This window comes from Ursus americanus, chromosome 1 (assembly GCF_024610735.1).
Source record: "Ursus americanus isolate L20-20 chromosome 1, mUrsAme1.1.p, whole genome shotgun sequence".
NCBI lineage: Eukaryota > Metazoa > Chordata > Mammalia > Carnivora > Ursidae > Ursus > Ursus americanus.
The window spans coordinates 55896611-55910495 of NC_142127.1; the positions used below are offsets into that span (position 1 = coordinate 55896611).

Here is a 13885-nt window from a genome sequence, read left to right on the forward strand (position 1 = left end):
TTAATTCCATAAAAATAGTGAAATTGCACCTGGGCAAATAGGATGCAAACTTCACCAAAGGGGAAAGGTCTCATAAATGCCATTTAGGCTGATGAGTGTCTTTACACTGATCTTGCTTGTTCAACTGAGAAGAATAAACAGCAAATGAAGCAACAGATTTTTATCTCATAGTAAAGTAAAAACATAACATTTTCCAAATTTTGTTGTTGAGTAATCAATAAAGTATGTATGAAAATGTCAATAAAATTAGATGCATGTGACGACAGCCGTATGAATGCAGCCAATTTGTTTTCCACATGTAAGACACTTTCACTGCCCCAATATATAATTCGCCATTGCATTTCCTGAGGAATTGCTTTTCTAAGAAACAACAACTGATTAAGCAAGAGGAACTGCTAATAGGCACGTGAACATGGATAAGCAAATTGCTGAAGAGAAATGAAAAAAATGTGTGGCTAGTCCAGATCATGAGTGCCCTAAGACCGTTTGGAAACAAACCCACATGGATCAGACACAGAAACTTCGATTCCTTCTATTCCTTTCTACTCTGAATAGCTTGAGGTTTATTTTATTTGGGACAGAGATAAGTTAAAGAAGCTGTGGAGGGTAATCAGAGGGAACATTCTTAGAAACACAGTCGAGTTAAAATACGTATTTTCAGCATAATTTTAGGGGTTTTTTTCCCCTGCACTGTCAATTGACCTCTGATTCTCCTATAATTTATTCCATACACATTATTCCTTTCCTTGCTCCAAGAAATGTTTCCTATTTGAGGGAAAGAAAAGTTAACTTTTTAGTTTGTTGCTGTTGTTGTTAAAGATTTTTATTTATTTATTTGACAGAGAGAGAGACAGCCAGCAAGAAAGGGAACACAAGCAAGGGGAGTGGGAGAGGAAGAAGCAGGCCCCCAGCAAAGCAGGGAGCCCGATAAGGGGCTCGATCCCAGAACCCTGGGATCAGGCCCTGAGCTGAAGGCAGACACTTAAGGACCGAGCCACTCAGGCGCCCCAAAAAGTTAACTTTTTTAAAACAATGAGTTTGCCTCTCTTCTCTCACTGCTGAAATTTGTAGTTAATCAAAGCATCATAAAATCACATGCAAATTATCAATTTTTGCTCCTTGTGCTTCAGGCTTCTTTCTATGTCCACCTACTGCCTTTGAAAGGCCTTGAGGGGGGTGCCTGAGTGCCTCAGTCCATTAAGCATCTGCCTTCAGCCCAGGTCATGACCCCAGGGTCCTGGGATTGAGCCCCGCATTGGGCTTTCTGCTCAGTGGAGAGTTTGCTTTTCTCCCTCTCCCTCTGCCTGCGGTCTGCCTACTTGTGCTCTCTCTCTCTCTGTCAAGTGAACAAATAAAATCTGAAAGAAAGAAGAAAGAAAGAAAGAAAGAAAGAAAGAAAGAAAGAAAGAAAGAAAGAAAGAAAGAAAGAACGAACGGACTCGAGGGCAAGGGAATCAGCAGAGGTGTTGTTTACATGGGACCAAGTCTCAAGAGCCCTGGGAATCACATCAGCAGGAACACTTTGCTTTCAGTGCTTCTAGAGTGAATCGTTTTGCTCAGTATCAAGTGCTGCTTTCCTGTTACAGATTTTCATATTAAAATAAAATGCGCAGCAATTAAGTTAAATTAAACAGGCCTCACTCAGTCCAGGCTTCTAACAAAGGCCAGAGAAATTATTCAGCTCAGGTTGGTGAGGTCCTGAAAGTAACTGGCTGGTGAGCACCAGCTTGTTTGCCTTGTTCCCTTCATTAAGCACTGAATTCCTGAGGTAGTGACTTGTCTAAATCCAAGCATAATGCTTCAGGGGTTTTTGCAAGATATTTCAAAGGAAATAAAATCATGGATGTCTTCTTCAACCTAAAGGTATGTGGCCATCTTTGCAAATCAGCAAATTACTTGACATAAAATATGCAATAGCCTTAAACCTCAAGTGGCTTCAACTTCCTGCTGATAAGGGCGAATTTGACTCCTGCCCTTTGCACCTTCCCTGGCAGGGTCTTCATTCCCCCAAAATGTGATAAGGATTTACTAGTGCCTTTACCATGTCAAAAGCAGTGCTGCGTGTGGGAGAGCACACATAAGAGCCTCCTATTCAGTGTTCCCTGCCCTTCATCATGTTCAAAACAGTGCCAGCCCGTATTTACTGGGACCATCCTCTTCCCTCCTCCATCACATCCACTCTCAAAAATCACAAACATTTCACAGGTCCACTTACTCTCCACCCTGGTAATCATGAACTTGTAGTCCTGAGTACCTTGCCTTTAAAAATCAAATTGAAAGTATATGGTAGAGTTTTTTGGTTTTGTTTTAACTAAGCTGCTGTAGATGTTTTCTGACTAACTGAAAGAGAAACCATAGTAAGTTGCTGAAACTTAAAGGTTTCTCTTAGTTGCCCATTTAAGAAAGCAGTAAGATGTACTTGCTGTGCTATTTTCTATATGCTGAGTGCTGCTGACTGTGTGGAATGTTCTGTAGGATTATCAACACCCTGCAAAAAGCCAACAGTCACAGAGAAAATAGAAAGTTGTCTTACCTTTATGACAGCTATCACGATTTTGGAGTCCCCAGCCTGAACAGCTACTGAACTGACTGTGGTTGTAGAAAACTCCACAGCAGGACTTCCCTGGCTGGACATGGTAGTTTAGAACCAGAATTTATACTCTGGACAGCCTCTGGACAGATGTGTGTCTGCTGGTCATTTCAGAAGGCAATCACTGGGGTTACTTGGATTCATTCAGGGAAAGAGCTCGGCTCGCACTGATTACTCTGCCAAAAGGAAAGAACAGGAGGTTAAAAATAGACAACCCCATTGAGTTTATCACGAGAGGGGAGCGAGAGAAGAGAATGGGAAAGAATCGCCACACCCCTGGTATGGTAACACTAAGTGCCTGATATTTTTGCCATTATCTTAAATGAGGAGGGCAGTTTCTAGCTCTCTGCTTATCAGTTGATGTTTAATAGCAAATGGAAAAAAAATTACATCCTGACAACCCAAATTAATTTTGCCATTGAATCTATATAGCTAGGGTGGACTTTGAAACCAGCCAGTCATGGACCAGAATATCAATCTTTTCAAGATTTTCAAGTCTCCCTTGTGCAAAAAAAAAACCCCAAAATGTACTTTAAAAATAAGTTCTGGTGTGTATTTGGAGATTAAGGCACAAAATTGCTTATAATTTTAGATTAACTCGCTTTTCTAAAATTTATTGCCTTCTGTCAAATGAAGTTGATGTGATATGGTCACATTTTCTCAGAGCTTCAGATTCCTGAGGGACAGTTTAAAAATATTTCAATGAGCAATTATCAATAGATATCTACCATTTCAGGATTTCTTTGTGACTACTTTACTCCACTCACCAGCATTTTCAAATTCACTTATCACAACTACCAAGAAGTAATATACCTTGTTATTACCTTTTAATTGCAGCAAGAAAATGTTTATTGTGTTTAAGGGTTAATACTGTATATTTTACTACAGTTTTTTAAAAAAAGGATAACAATGTACTTCAGGTTTGGTTTTTATTCTCCTCCACCCCCTCTGCAGGAAAATTATAGACAGCTTCAAATCAGAGCCCAAGATCAGCAGATTAATCCTCTTGCTAGAAACCCAGCGTGTGTCACAAGCTGTCTGTGGTATTAAACAGCAGCTGTTGGATTCCCTGTCAAAGAACAGCTGAAAATAACAGTGAAGTTTAGGTCAGAGGTCAGATGCAAATACATCAGAGATATTGACTCCAAAGCTGCTAGAGCCATTGGAAACCTCTGGGACAAAGCCAGAATGGAGGATATAGCAATGAACAGAGTTAAACTAGTCCACTCACCGTTTAAACCCTTAGTTCATTTCAAAAGCATGTTCAGGCTCAAGCCTACTGTTTCAGAAGACTGAGTCAGTACCATTGCTTTGTTTTGCTAAAGTTCATGATAATATTCTTGAGTCAAAGAGGGGAAAGTGCTTTCACAGATACTTTCGTGTTCAGCAATTATTTTTGTTTCCCAGAACATGTCATGGCTGCTCAGCAATCATGTAGCTATGACCCAGGTCTCTGGTCTCAGCATCTGCCTGCTGGCCAGCAAAGTGGACACCACGCCTGGATCCCAGGTCCTGAAATCCACAAACTTTACCTGACACCATGAAGGGAGAGGTTGGTGCAAGCCAGGAGAGTAAATACCAAGAGATGCCAGGATGTAGAAAATATCATAAATGGTTTCATTTCATGGCAGAGACGGAGAACCCACCTGACCTCTTTGTTGAGTTTGCCTCAGTGTCGAAGGCAGTCGAAGCTCCTGCTTGAGCAAGTAGTTAGTCCAAACAAAGCAAAACAAACAGAAAAACCAGTTTTCCGCTAATTGCCCACAAGAACAACCAAGATTTGACAACTGTGCCACATAATATCCACACCCTAAACTAAAATGCGCGAAGCAGTATTGCCTAAATCATTGTGTACATTGCCAACCTGAACAGCAAACAGCGACCTGCACCCAGAATACACAGTGCATTTTTACTCCAAGTTAATCTTCCTGTTAGACACTCAGGGTGTGTCCAAAAAAGAAAAAAAGAAAAAAGAAAGAAAGAAACACAGTGTGTGTCATAGTTGTATATAGACCCTCAAGAGGCAAAGGGACCTTCTGTCAGCAGGCTGAAAAGGCTGCTAGGAAAAAGGCTAGGAAAAAAGTGGTTCTGTCCATAAGGCCCCACTTAGGATGATGGATGACTGTGTAAAGAGTGTGGAGGGCAGGCCAGACTGTGGCACTGCAGGTCCACACCAAGGAAAAAGGACAAGAGAGATGAAGAGCACAGAAAATATGGCTGAAAGTCTGTTGAATTCCAAGGTTCAAGGGCAAAGGGAATTAGAAATATTTAAGACTTTGTTAAAAGATATTTCCAGCTCATCAGCAGCAAAGGTAGTGCCTTTTTGTGTGCAGATGACCTTTCTTTGTTAATTAGATGGAGTGGGACTGGGGTGTTGCATAAAGAAATTGTTTTCTACGTTGGGAGACAGGAACAACAATGCAAACTGCATACATGACTTTCAGTGATTTCTGACTAATGTTTTTGAATTCAAATTCTTGTCTTTAAAACCTTTAAAAGGCTTAAATCACTTTTTTCCTCCCAGTCCCTTGCTGTCTTTTCAACTTTTTAGTCCTTTCCTCTACAGAAGCTCTGTTGTTCAGATCTCTCTATCCACACGTAGCTCATTTTGAACTTTGGCCTGTGTTTCTCCATCTAGCATAATATTTAATTATAAGTTGCACTATTAACTCTGGGAAACAATTTGGAGAATAGTTAGTATAAAATATATAGTACTAAGAAAATTGGTACACTATAATTAGATGGACTTTTTTAAAAGCTTTTTGAGATAGTTTGTTTAAACTCCACCTCCCCTATCATCACCAAAAAAAATAAAAAACAAGACAAAAAAACCCAAACCAAACCAAAACAAACAAAAACACCCAAAAAACAAAGCAAAACAAAAAACCTTACAGGCATTCTCATATCCTTTGAAGCTTATGGAGGCTCTTGCAAAGGTTATTATGCCTTCTCTGTTTATCCCTCTGGGAAATGTCTGTTTTTATACCAGCTGAATTTTAGTGAAGTATCTTCCATGGGGATATATCAAAAAGCTATAACTGGATTCTGTAGAGTTGCAAATAGCACTTGTTTTCCCCAATTTTTTTATTACAGTAAAATACACATAACATGAAATTTACCATCTTAACTGTTTTTAAGTGTACAGTTCAGGGATATTAAACACATTAATTATGTTGTACAACCATTACACCCACCTATCTCTGTAACTCTTTTAAGCTTATAAAACTGAAAATCTATCCCCTTTAAACAATAGTTTTCCATTCCTTCCTCCCCCAAACCCCTGGCAACCACCATTCTGCTTTCTGTCTCTATGATTTTGACTATTCTGAGTACCTCATATAAACGGGATCATACAGTATTTATCTTTTTGTGAGTGGCTTATTGCACTTAACATAATGTCTTTGAGGTTCAACCACGTTGCAGCATCTGTCAGAATTTCTTTCCTTTTTAAGTTGACTATATTCCAGTGTGTGTGTGTGTGTGTGTGTGTGTGTGTGTGTGTGTGTATACACCACATTTTGCATATCCATTCATCCATCTATGGACACTTGTAATGCTCCCATATTTTAGCTATTGGGAATAATGCTGCTACAAGCACAGGTGTACAAGTTATCTCTTTGAGATCCTGCTTTCAATTCTTTTGGGTATATACCCAGAAATGGAATCACTGTATCATATGGTAATTCTATTTTCAATTTTTGGAGGAAACATCACACTGTTTTCCATGGTGGCAAATAGCACATTTTAATAAAATATAGGTAGCTAGTAGTTTTGGAAACTTTATCATGTGATTTTTTTTAAAGATTTTATTTATTTATTTGAGAGAGAGAGCACGGGCAGTGGGGGGCAGGGGGAGGAACAGAGGGAGAGGGACAAGCAGACTCCCCACTGAGTGTGGATCCTGAGGCAGGGTTCGATCCCGGGATCCCGAGATCAAGACCTGAACCAAAATCAAGAGTCAGACACTTAACTTACTGAGCCATCCAGGCACCTGTCATGTGATCATTTTTTAGCTCTGTCTATGGGTATGACATTAAAACAACACATTTTCTTTACTGGAGTATATGTGGAGTCTGCTCATTTCTTCATAGAGAAGTGTTTGTCTTAATCAATACTATCATTAGTTAAACTTTATAAAGACAAATTAGATAGACCTGACATAAATAAAACAGAATGAGTCTATTTATCCAGGTAAAAATTCAAGGCAAAATTTTCTCTGCTATTATTATTAACAGTAATAATAATAGCTACCATTAAGTAACAGTTATTACATGCCAAGAACTGGGACAAGTGCTTTATACTCTATTCCATTTAATCCACATAAGGCTGGAAGACTTATTTTCCTGACTTTATAAATCACACACACACAGTGATTTACTTATACCCACCACCTCCTGTCTAAACTTTTCTGCCTGGGTTTCAAAACTATCTATGGCCTGGCCCCTCCTACCTGCTCAATGACATAGACCATTATTACTAGGCCCCAAGGATCATCCTTGGTCTCTACCGTAATTTAGTTTTTCTTTGTAGGAATATCATCCTCTTCCTCGCTTCATCTATCTGAATTGCTCCCATCATTTAAGACCAAGATGAATTACCAATTCTTTTTAAAAGTTGAAATACCTGCTATATTTCTTTTTTCTAAAATTTTACTCTTGTCAAAATTTAATAATTATATGTTTATATTACAAACTTGCTTTGTTTTCTAACAATTTCATTTCTATTAGTATCTTTGTCAACTGGATTTGACATATAGAAAGGAGCCATGTCTTAACATTTTGGGGAATCTTTTCAGACCACCTCGTAAGGTCATTGTAGAGGTTAAGACAGTTGCTTACATAAAGTGCTTGGAAGAGGACCTGGTATTTAGCAAGTGCCATACAGAACACAACACTAGGCACAGAAATGATTCTTATAAATATTGGCTGACTGATTAAATCAAATTATATATAGAAAAAAAGACACTTTTATTACAATCCATTCAGTCAGTATTTATTCATGCAACCAATCGTTATTGAGCATTTGCTATATACCAGGCACTTATGCATTAGAAATATAGCAGTGAGTGAAACAGAGATCTCTACCCTTGAAAAGGTAACATTCCAATGAGAAAAGGTAGATCATAAGCAATAAAATAAGCAACCAACCTAAAAAACACTAAATTAAAGCTAGGGGAACAACAACCAATAGTAGTTTAAGTAGATTGAATCGCATATTTAGAATTTGCCAGAGAAATCAGGGGATACTTTCAGGGTATTTCTTTGCAATACAGAGGTAAACAGGAATAATAAACCGATAGTGATCACAAAACAACAAAATAAATCACATAATATGGCAAAGGCAATGGGTTAGGAGCATGGGTTCTGAAGTCCCACTGCCTTAATCTCTCTGTGCCTTAGTTTCCTCATTGCAAATTGGGGATAATGGGAATATCTGTATCATATCTGTTTGGGGGGAGGATTAAATAAGATAATATTTGTAAAACACTTAAAACAATGTCTGGTACATAGGTGGTATTCTGATAGTCATATATTATTGTTCCTAACATGACAACAACATCTGTTAAGGGATATTCTAAATCTAGTTAACTGCCAACAATTTTGAAATAAATTTTTAAAATTAAAATGAATTAAAACACATGCTCAGCAACCCAAATGGATTAAATATACTAGAAAGACATAAAATATGCATTACCAGGAAGGAAATTATTTTACTATAATCAGACGGTAAAAACATTTCCGTGAGTCATCATTTCTAGAATACCATCTTTACCAATCACTTTAGCCAAAATTTTTCCTAAGTCATTCTTTATATTATTTCATACTCCTCCTGGTACTTCTAGCTTATTTTAGATTATAAGCATTCTCACTTAACTGCCATCTATAAGTAAATGGAAATTGCTCTTTCTCCTTAAAACAGCTTCCATTCTAACCATCAGCTCATTCTTCTACGCATGTATTCACTTGTTCATTCATTGAGTATTGTTAAATACCTACTAAGTGTCAGACACTATTCCAAATACCAGGCACACAGCAATACACAAAGTTCATTCACTGATGAAACTTTCTGGTGGAGGGGACAAAATCAAACAGGAAACAAAAAGTACATATATAACTATGTCAGAATATAATAGGTGTTATGAAAAAAAAATAAGGCAAGGTAAGGAGGAGAGAGTGAACAGGGGAAGAGGGATAATATTTTAGAAGGGAGTCAGAAAAGGTGTCTCCAAGAGTAGCTGAGATTTGGTTACAGACCAGAATTAAATTGAAAAGAGCAAAACATTCCAGGCATCTGGGACAGGGCATGCTTATGTTATATTTGAAAACATCCAGTAGGTCAGTATAGCTGGAGCTAAGTGAGGCTTGAGAGAAAAGGACTCTGATGGAACATGAGCCCTGAGAAGTAGTGGTGGCTAGTTCATATAGGGCTTTCTAGGTAGGGATCTCTATATTCTGGTTTGCTTGGGGCAATCATGGTTTACATCTGTTGCCCCAGCATAATGTCTCTTAAGGGTCCTTTCACTTCCAAGAATCCTACTTGGATGATAAATTTTGTGGCGAACTTGCTGTTAAGCCAAAGTAAGGACTTTGGATTTCATTCTAAGTGAGATGGGGACATTATTGCAAGCTTCATACAAGGAATGACGTTGTTTGACTTAACATCGTTAAAAAACAAAAAACAAAAAAACCCAAAAACAAAAACAAAAAAACCTCCTTGTGGAGAAGAGTCCATAGGAGTCAAAGTGAAAACAGGAGGTAGGATGAACTCCCTAGTACCTAACCCACAAATGCCAGCACAATGCACCCTTGGGATGCTTCTTTATGGTCATCTAAGTTTCACTTCAGAAGAATAGCATATCCAAAATATCATGACTTCTTTTGACAGTTTTACTCTATCTGTACATGGACTTCCATAGATTTCCTTACAATTAAACATGTTTAATGACATTTAAATCCTTAGCTTCTCCATAAGACCTGGAAGAATAATTATAAACAAGCAACTTCTATATCCAGCAAATTTCCTGTCTACAAATGGTAAGAAAAATAAAACAAAACTCAGGCAAGTCCAAAGAATCCTTAACTTGGTCAAAAGATCAAAGGTGACTGTATTATTATAATTTTAAGCAATAGTATACAAAAAATGATGTGCAAAATATCAATACTTATGTACATCTTTTCTTGAAAATTCTCTATATAGAGCAATGTATGACCTGGGAAACTGTCCCATCCATATATGTGTAGGCTTTAGTTAAAATGAACAGCTATTACTGATTTGGGAAAACTCCTTTCTGAATAAGAGCTGTATATAACATTTCAAGCCAGAAACTGTTCGAAAAAAATCACTGAAAAGCTTTCATGTGCCGTGTTTATTTTTCAAATTTTAAGTCACAAGACTTCCTACTCGTGTTGAGCTGTGCTTTTAGGCTCCCAGTGTAACAGGGTTCTTTCTCTGGTATAATTCCTTTTAACATAATCAAGTGCCCTAAGAGTTACCCTTCAGAACAGTGGGTGGTTATATGAGAAGATAGGAGTCTTAGTCAACTTGATTTTGGAAAATTAGATTTCTTTTGTTTTTCCGAATTGTTGCTAAACTCTAGTTGAGGCTGAGAATTTCCAGCCCAGAGTAATCCCCAGAGAGGCCAGAAAAGCAGAAGTCCTTCCAGCTGCTTGGGAAGCCAGCAGTGACACTCAGGGTGAGCTGTCACTTCTCCAAGGAGTAAGAATTTTTGCCAAGGAAGGAAAAATAATATAATGTAAAACCCAAGGACATGAAAATCAAATACGCTACACAGGATGGTATTATCAGGAAGCAGGAAGTATGTAAAGAGTTGAAAAGAAAAAAAGTTTCTTTTTAAAATGTGAGGTTTTAGTAAGAAACATGAAAACATAAAGAAATGAATATAAATATGTATATATTACACATATAATAATATACATGTGTGCAGATATGTACATTATATACAATAAGACTCTTTTAAGTAGTGTTACAGCGGGCTTTCACAGTTATGTGGGGTGATGTTTCATAATTTACTGACAGTATGTTGGCATCAGTTAATGATAAAGCCAGTTTTAACAAAATTCTGCAGATTCTATTTTTTAAAACTTAACTGCATTTCTAAAAATTTATTGTATAGACTTTAAGACCTGCATCCTTGCTCCAAGTGAGAATGCTTCATACCAGTGTTCACACAGAAGTCTCTTGCTACAAGGGTCTTCATTTTTGTTAATACATCACTCACCCAAGTCGTAGAACCCAACATGAAAGGCAATATGATTGCTGAGAATGTCCGGAAGCATAAAGAAGTTACTAACACCTGCAGGAAAAAAGATATTCATATACTCCAGCTTTTAGGAAAAACAGGAAACAAGATGAGAGAAACTCACAGAAACCTGGAAATCAAAAATGGAAACAAAAGTAGCAGCTCATTTGTGCCACACCCCACACAACTCACACCACCCTAAGCAAACCAGTTTCCTATCACAAATTCCACACTCACAAAGGAAGGACTTCAAAAGCAAAGTCAATTTACTTTATGTAGAGTTTAGATTCTGCTTCTGGCTTGTCCCTGCCTTAAGCTCCTGCTATCAGGGTGAGCCGATGGCCTCACCACAAATGTTTGATGAGCACCTGCTGTGCATTGGCCCTGATGTCCTTAATTAGCACCATCCTCATCAAATTCCTTTAGATTTGTAAAACTTGTAACCACTGAATCTGGCTGGGCCCCTCGGCAACCCTGTACTTCTGTCACAGGAATTGGAGAACGGAGGCAAAAGAGATTCAGTGGCTTATTCAAGTTTATGAACCAAGTGAATCTACAGCCCAGCCCCTTCCCTCTTGGTCTTTTGCTCCAATACCACAGAGAGTAAGTTCTTCTATTCTAATGTGAGGTCAAAAATTATTCAGATGTCCACACACAGCCTTCACTCAGCTAGCTCACACATTGAGCACTTTCTGGAAAGAACCCCGAGTCAGAACCTTACAACAAGCATTCTTACAGGTCAACAACAGATGTACAAAACTCCATCTTTTCCTCCCGTTTTCTGCATTAGAAAACTAAAGATAAAATCTACACATGAAGCACTTGTACAAGAAGGCTTTTATAACATAGAAAATACACCAAGCCTAATATCCTGGAAATGACAAGAACCTTCTTAAGAAATTTTCCAAATCAGGGGCACCTAGGTGGTTCAGTCAGTTAAGCATCTGACTCTTGATTTTGGCTCACATGATCTGAGGGTTGTGAGATCAAGCCTAGCAAGCCTGCTTGGGATTCTCTCTCTCCCTCTCACTCTGCCCCTCTCCCCCATCCCTAAAAAAAAGAAGAAAAAGTAAGAATTTCCCCAAATCAATGTGAGCAATCACAATACAGAATAGTTTTATACATGGGTGTAAATTAACAGCATCATAATAAAACTGCTTTGGGTTTGTGTCATAGTTCTTCCTACCTTTTTTATTTTTTTTGGTTGTTAAAATGAAATTACATTATTAAGGAATTTATACATAGAAGAATGGAAATCAATTCTTCTAGTAACATTCACTATAGGATTGTTAAGTAATTTTATAGGCATTTGTATAAATTATGCATTGATGTTCATTCTTCCTATACTTCAAATATGAAACAAAAATATCTGCTGGGGGTGCCTGGATGGCTCAGTCGGTTAAGTGTCTGCCTTCCACTCAGGTCATGATTCCAAAGTCCTGGGACTGAGTCCCACAAAGGGCTCCCTGCTCAGCTGGGAGCCTGCTTCTCCCTCTGCCTGCTGCTCCCCCTGTTTGTGCTCTGTCAAATAAATAAAACCTTAAAAAAAAAAAAAAAGCATCTGCTGTACAAATGTCTGCTTAAAATCTATTTCATGGACTTTCAACTTCTCAGATTCCTAATTCTATTTTCCTAATTTCCCCATACTTTACACAGGTATGTTTAAGTATAAATATTCAAAAGAAGATACATGACTTCCTTGGATTTTCATTTTTTTCCATATACTTTGCTGGTATTTAAGAAAAAATCCATGGAGAAAGGAAATAGCTATATTTAGCATTCATTTTGAAATTTGCTGCTATGTTGACTATTCAATCTATATTTATCTATCTTGCCATTTTATTGGATTACTATTATTTATATATATTATTTTTATACTTATATATATCTTTAGAGATAATTTATATATTACATATTTTATATCTAATTTATATTTTATATTTTAATTGATATATATTTCAATATACATAGACTTAATATAGATTAAATGTAGAGGCATATAGGACCACGTTGTGACTCCCTGAATATCGGAATCCACCAATCTTCACCTTTCCACCTTTTCAATTCATATTTTAATGTAATGATTTCCAACCTTCTTTAAGCTACTACACTCTGTGGTTTAATGTATGAAATTACTAATCCATTACTTCTCCCTTCCTGCCCATAGTATATCATGTGCTAAACTGTGTTGTAATATTAATTGGGTTTTTAAAGGTGTTTTTAAAAATATTTAAATTTTTGTGGAGATATTTGAAGATACTTTGAGGTATCACAAACTTTAGACTTAGAAATGTTAGTATTCCAATAATTTATTTTTTTCAGCCTTATTGAGATATAATTGACATAAGACATGTAAGTTTAAGGTGTATAATGTGTTGACTGCAAAATAATTACCACTGTAGCATTAGCTAGCACCTCCATCACACATATATATATAATATATAGTAACATTTTAATAAATATATATATCTTTTAAATATATATTTATATATATAACATATATAAATATAAATTTATATGTATTTATATATATAAATAGATAAATATAAATACATATATATATATATACTTAGAGTGGGAGATGAGGGGTGGAGGGGCAGAGGGTGAGAGAGAGAGAGAATCCCAAGTAGGCTCCACGTGCAGAGCCTGAGGTGGGGCTTGGTCTCACAACCTTGATATCATGACCTGAGCCAAAATCAAGAATTGGATGCTTGGGGCGCCTGGGTGGCACAGCGGTTAAGCGTCTGCCTTCGGCTCAGGGTGTGATCCCGGCGTTATGGGATCGAGCCCCACATCAGGCTCTTCCGCTATGAGCCTGCTCCTGCCTCTCCTACTCCCCCTGCTTGTGTTCCCTCTCTCGCTGGCTGTCTCTATCTCTGTCGAATAAATAAATAAAATCTTTAAAAAAAAAAAAGAATTGGATACTTAACCAACTGAACCAACCAGGCACCCCTGCAGTGAGACTATCAAGATGTACTCCCTTAGCAACTTTCACGTGTATAATACAGTATTGTTAACTATAATTACCATGTTGT

The 13885-nt window shown here is 37.4% G+C and overlaps 1 protein-coding gene across 5 annotated transcripts in view; it reads right to left on the reverse strand.

Annotated features, from left to right (window-relative positions):
* The window catches only part of CCDC141 (coiled-coil domain containing 141), a 202173-nt gene that overhangs the window by 179091 nt on the left and 9197 nt on the right, over nt 1–13885 (reverse strand). For 3 of the 5 annotated variants that reach the window (XM_087861825.1, XM_087861823.1, XM_045806220.2), the window contains exons 2-3: nt 10830–10904; nt 2534–2766 (exon numbers count right to left, since the gene is read on the reverse strand). In XM_087861825.1, coding sequence (XP_087717951.1) covers nt 2534–2635 — 102 coding nt within the window. In that variant the 5' untranslated portion in view covers nt 2636–2766; nt 10830–10904. Of the gene's footprint in view, nt 1–2533; nt 2767–10829; nt 12777–13885 lie in introns of those variants that run through there. The other 2 variants (XM_045806219.2, XM_087861817.1) reach the window with 2 other exon arrangements.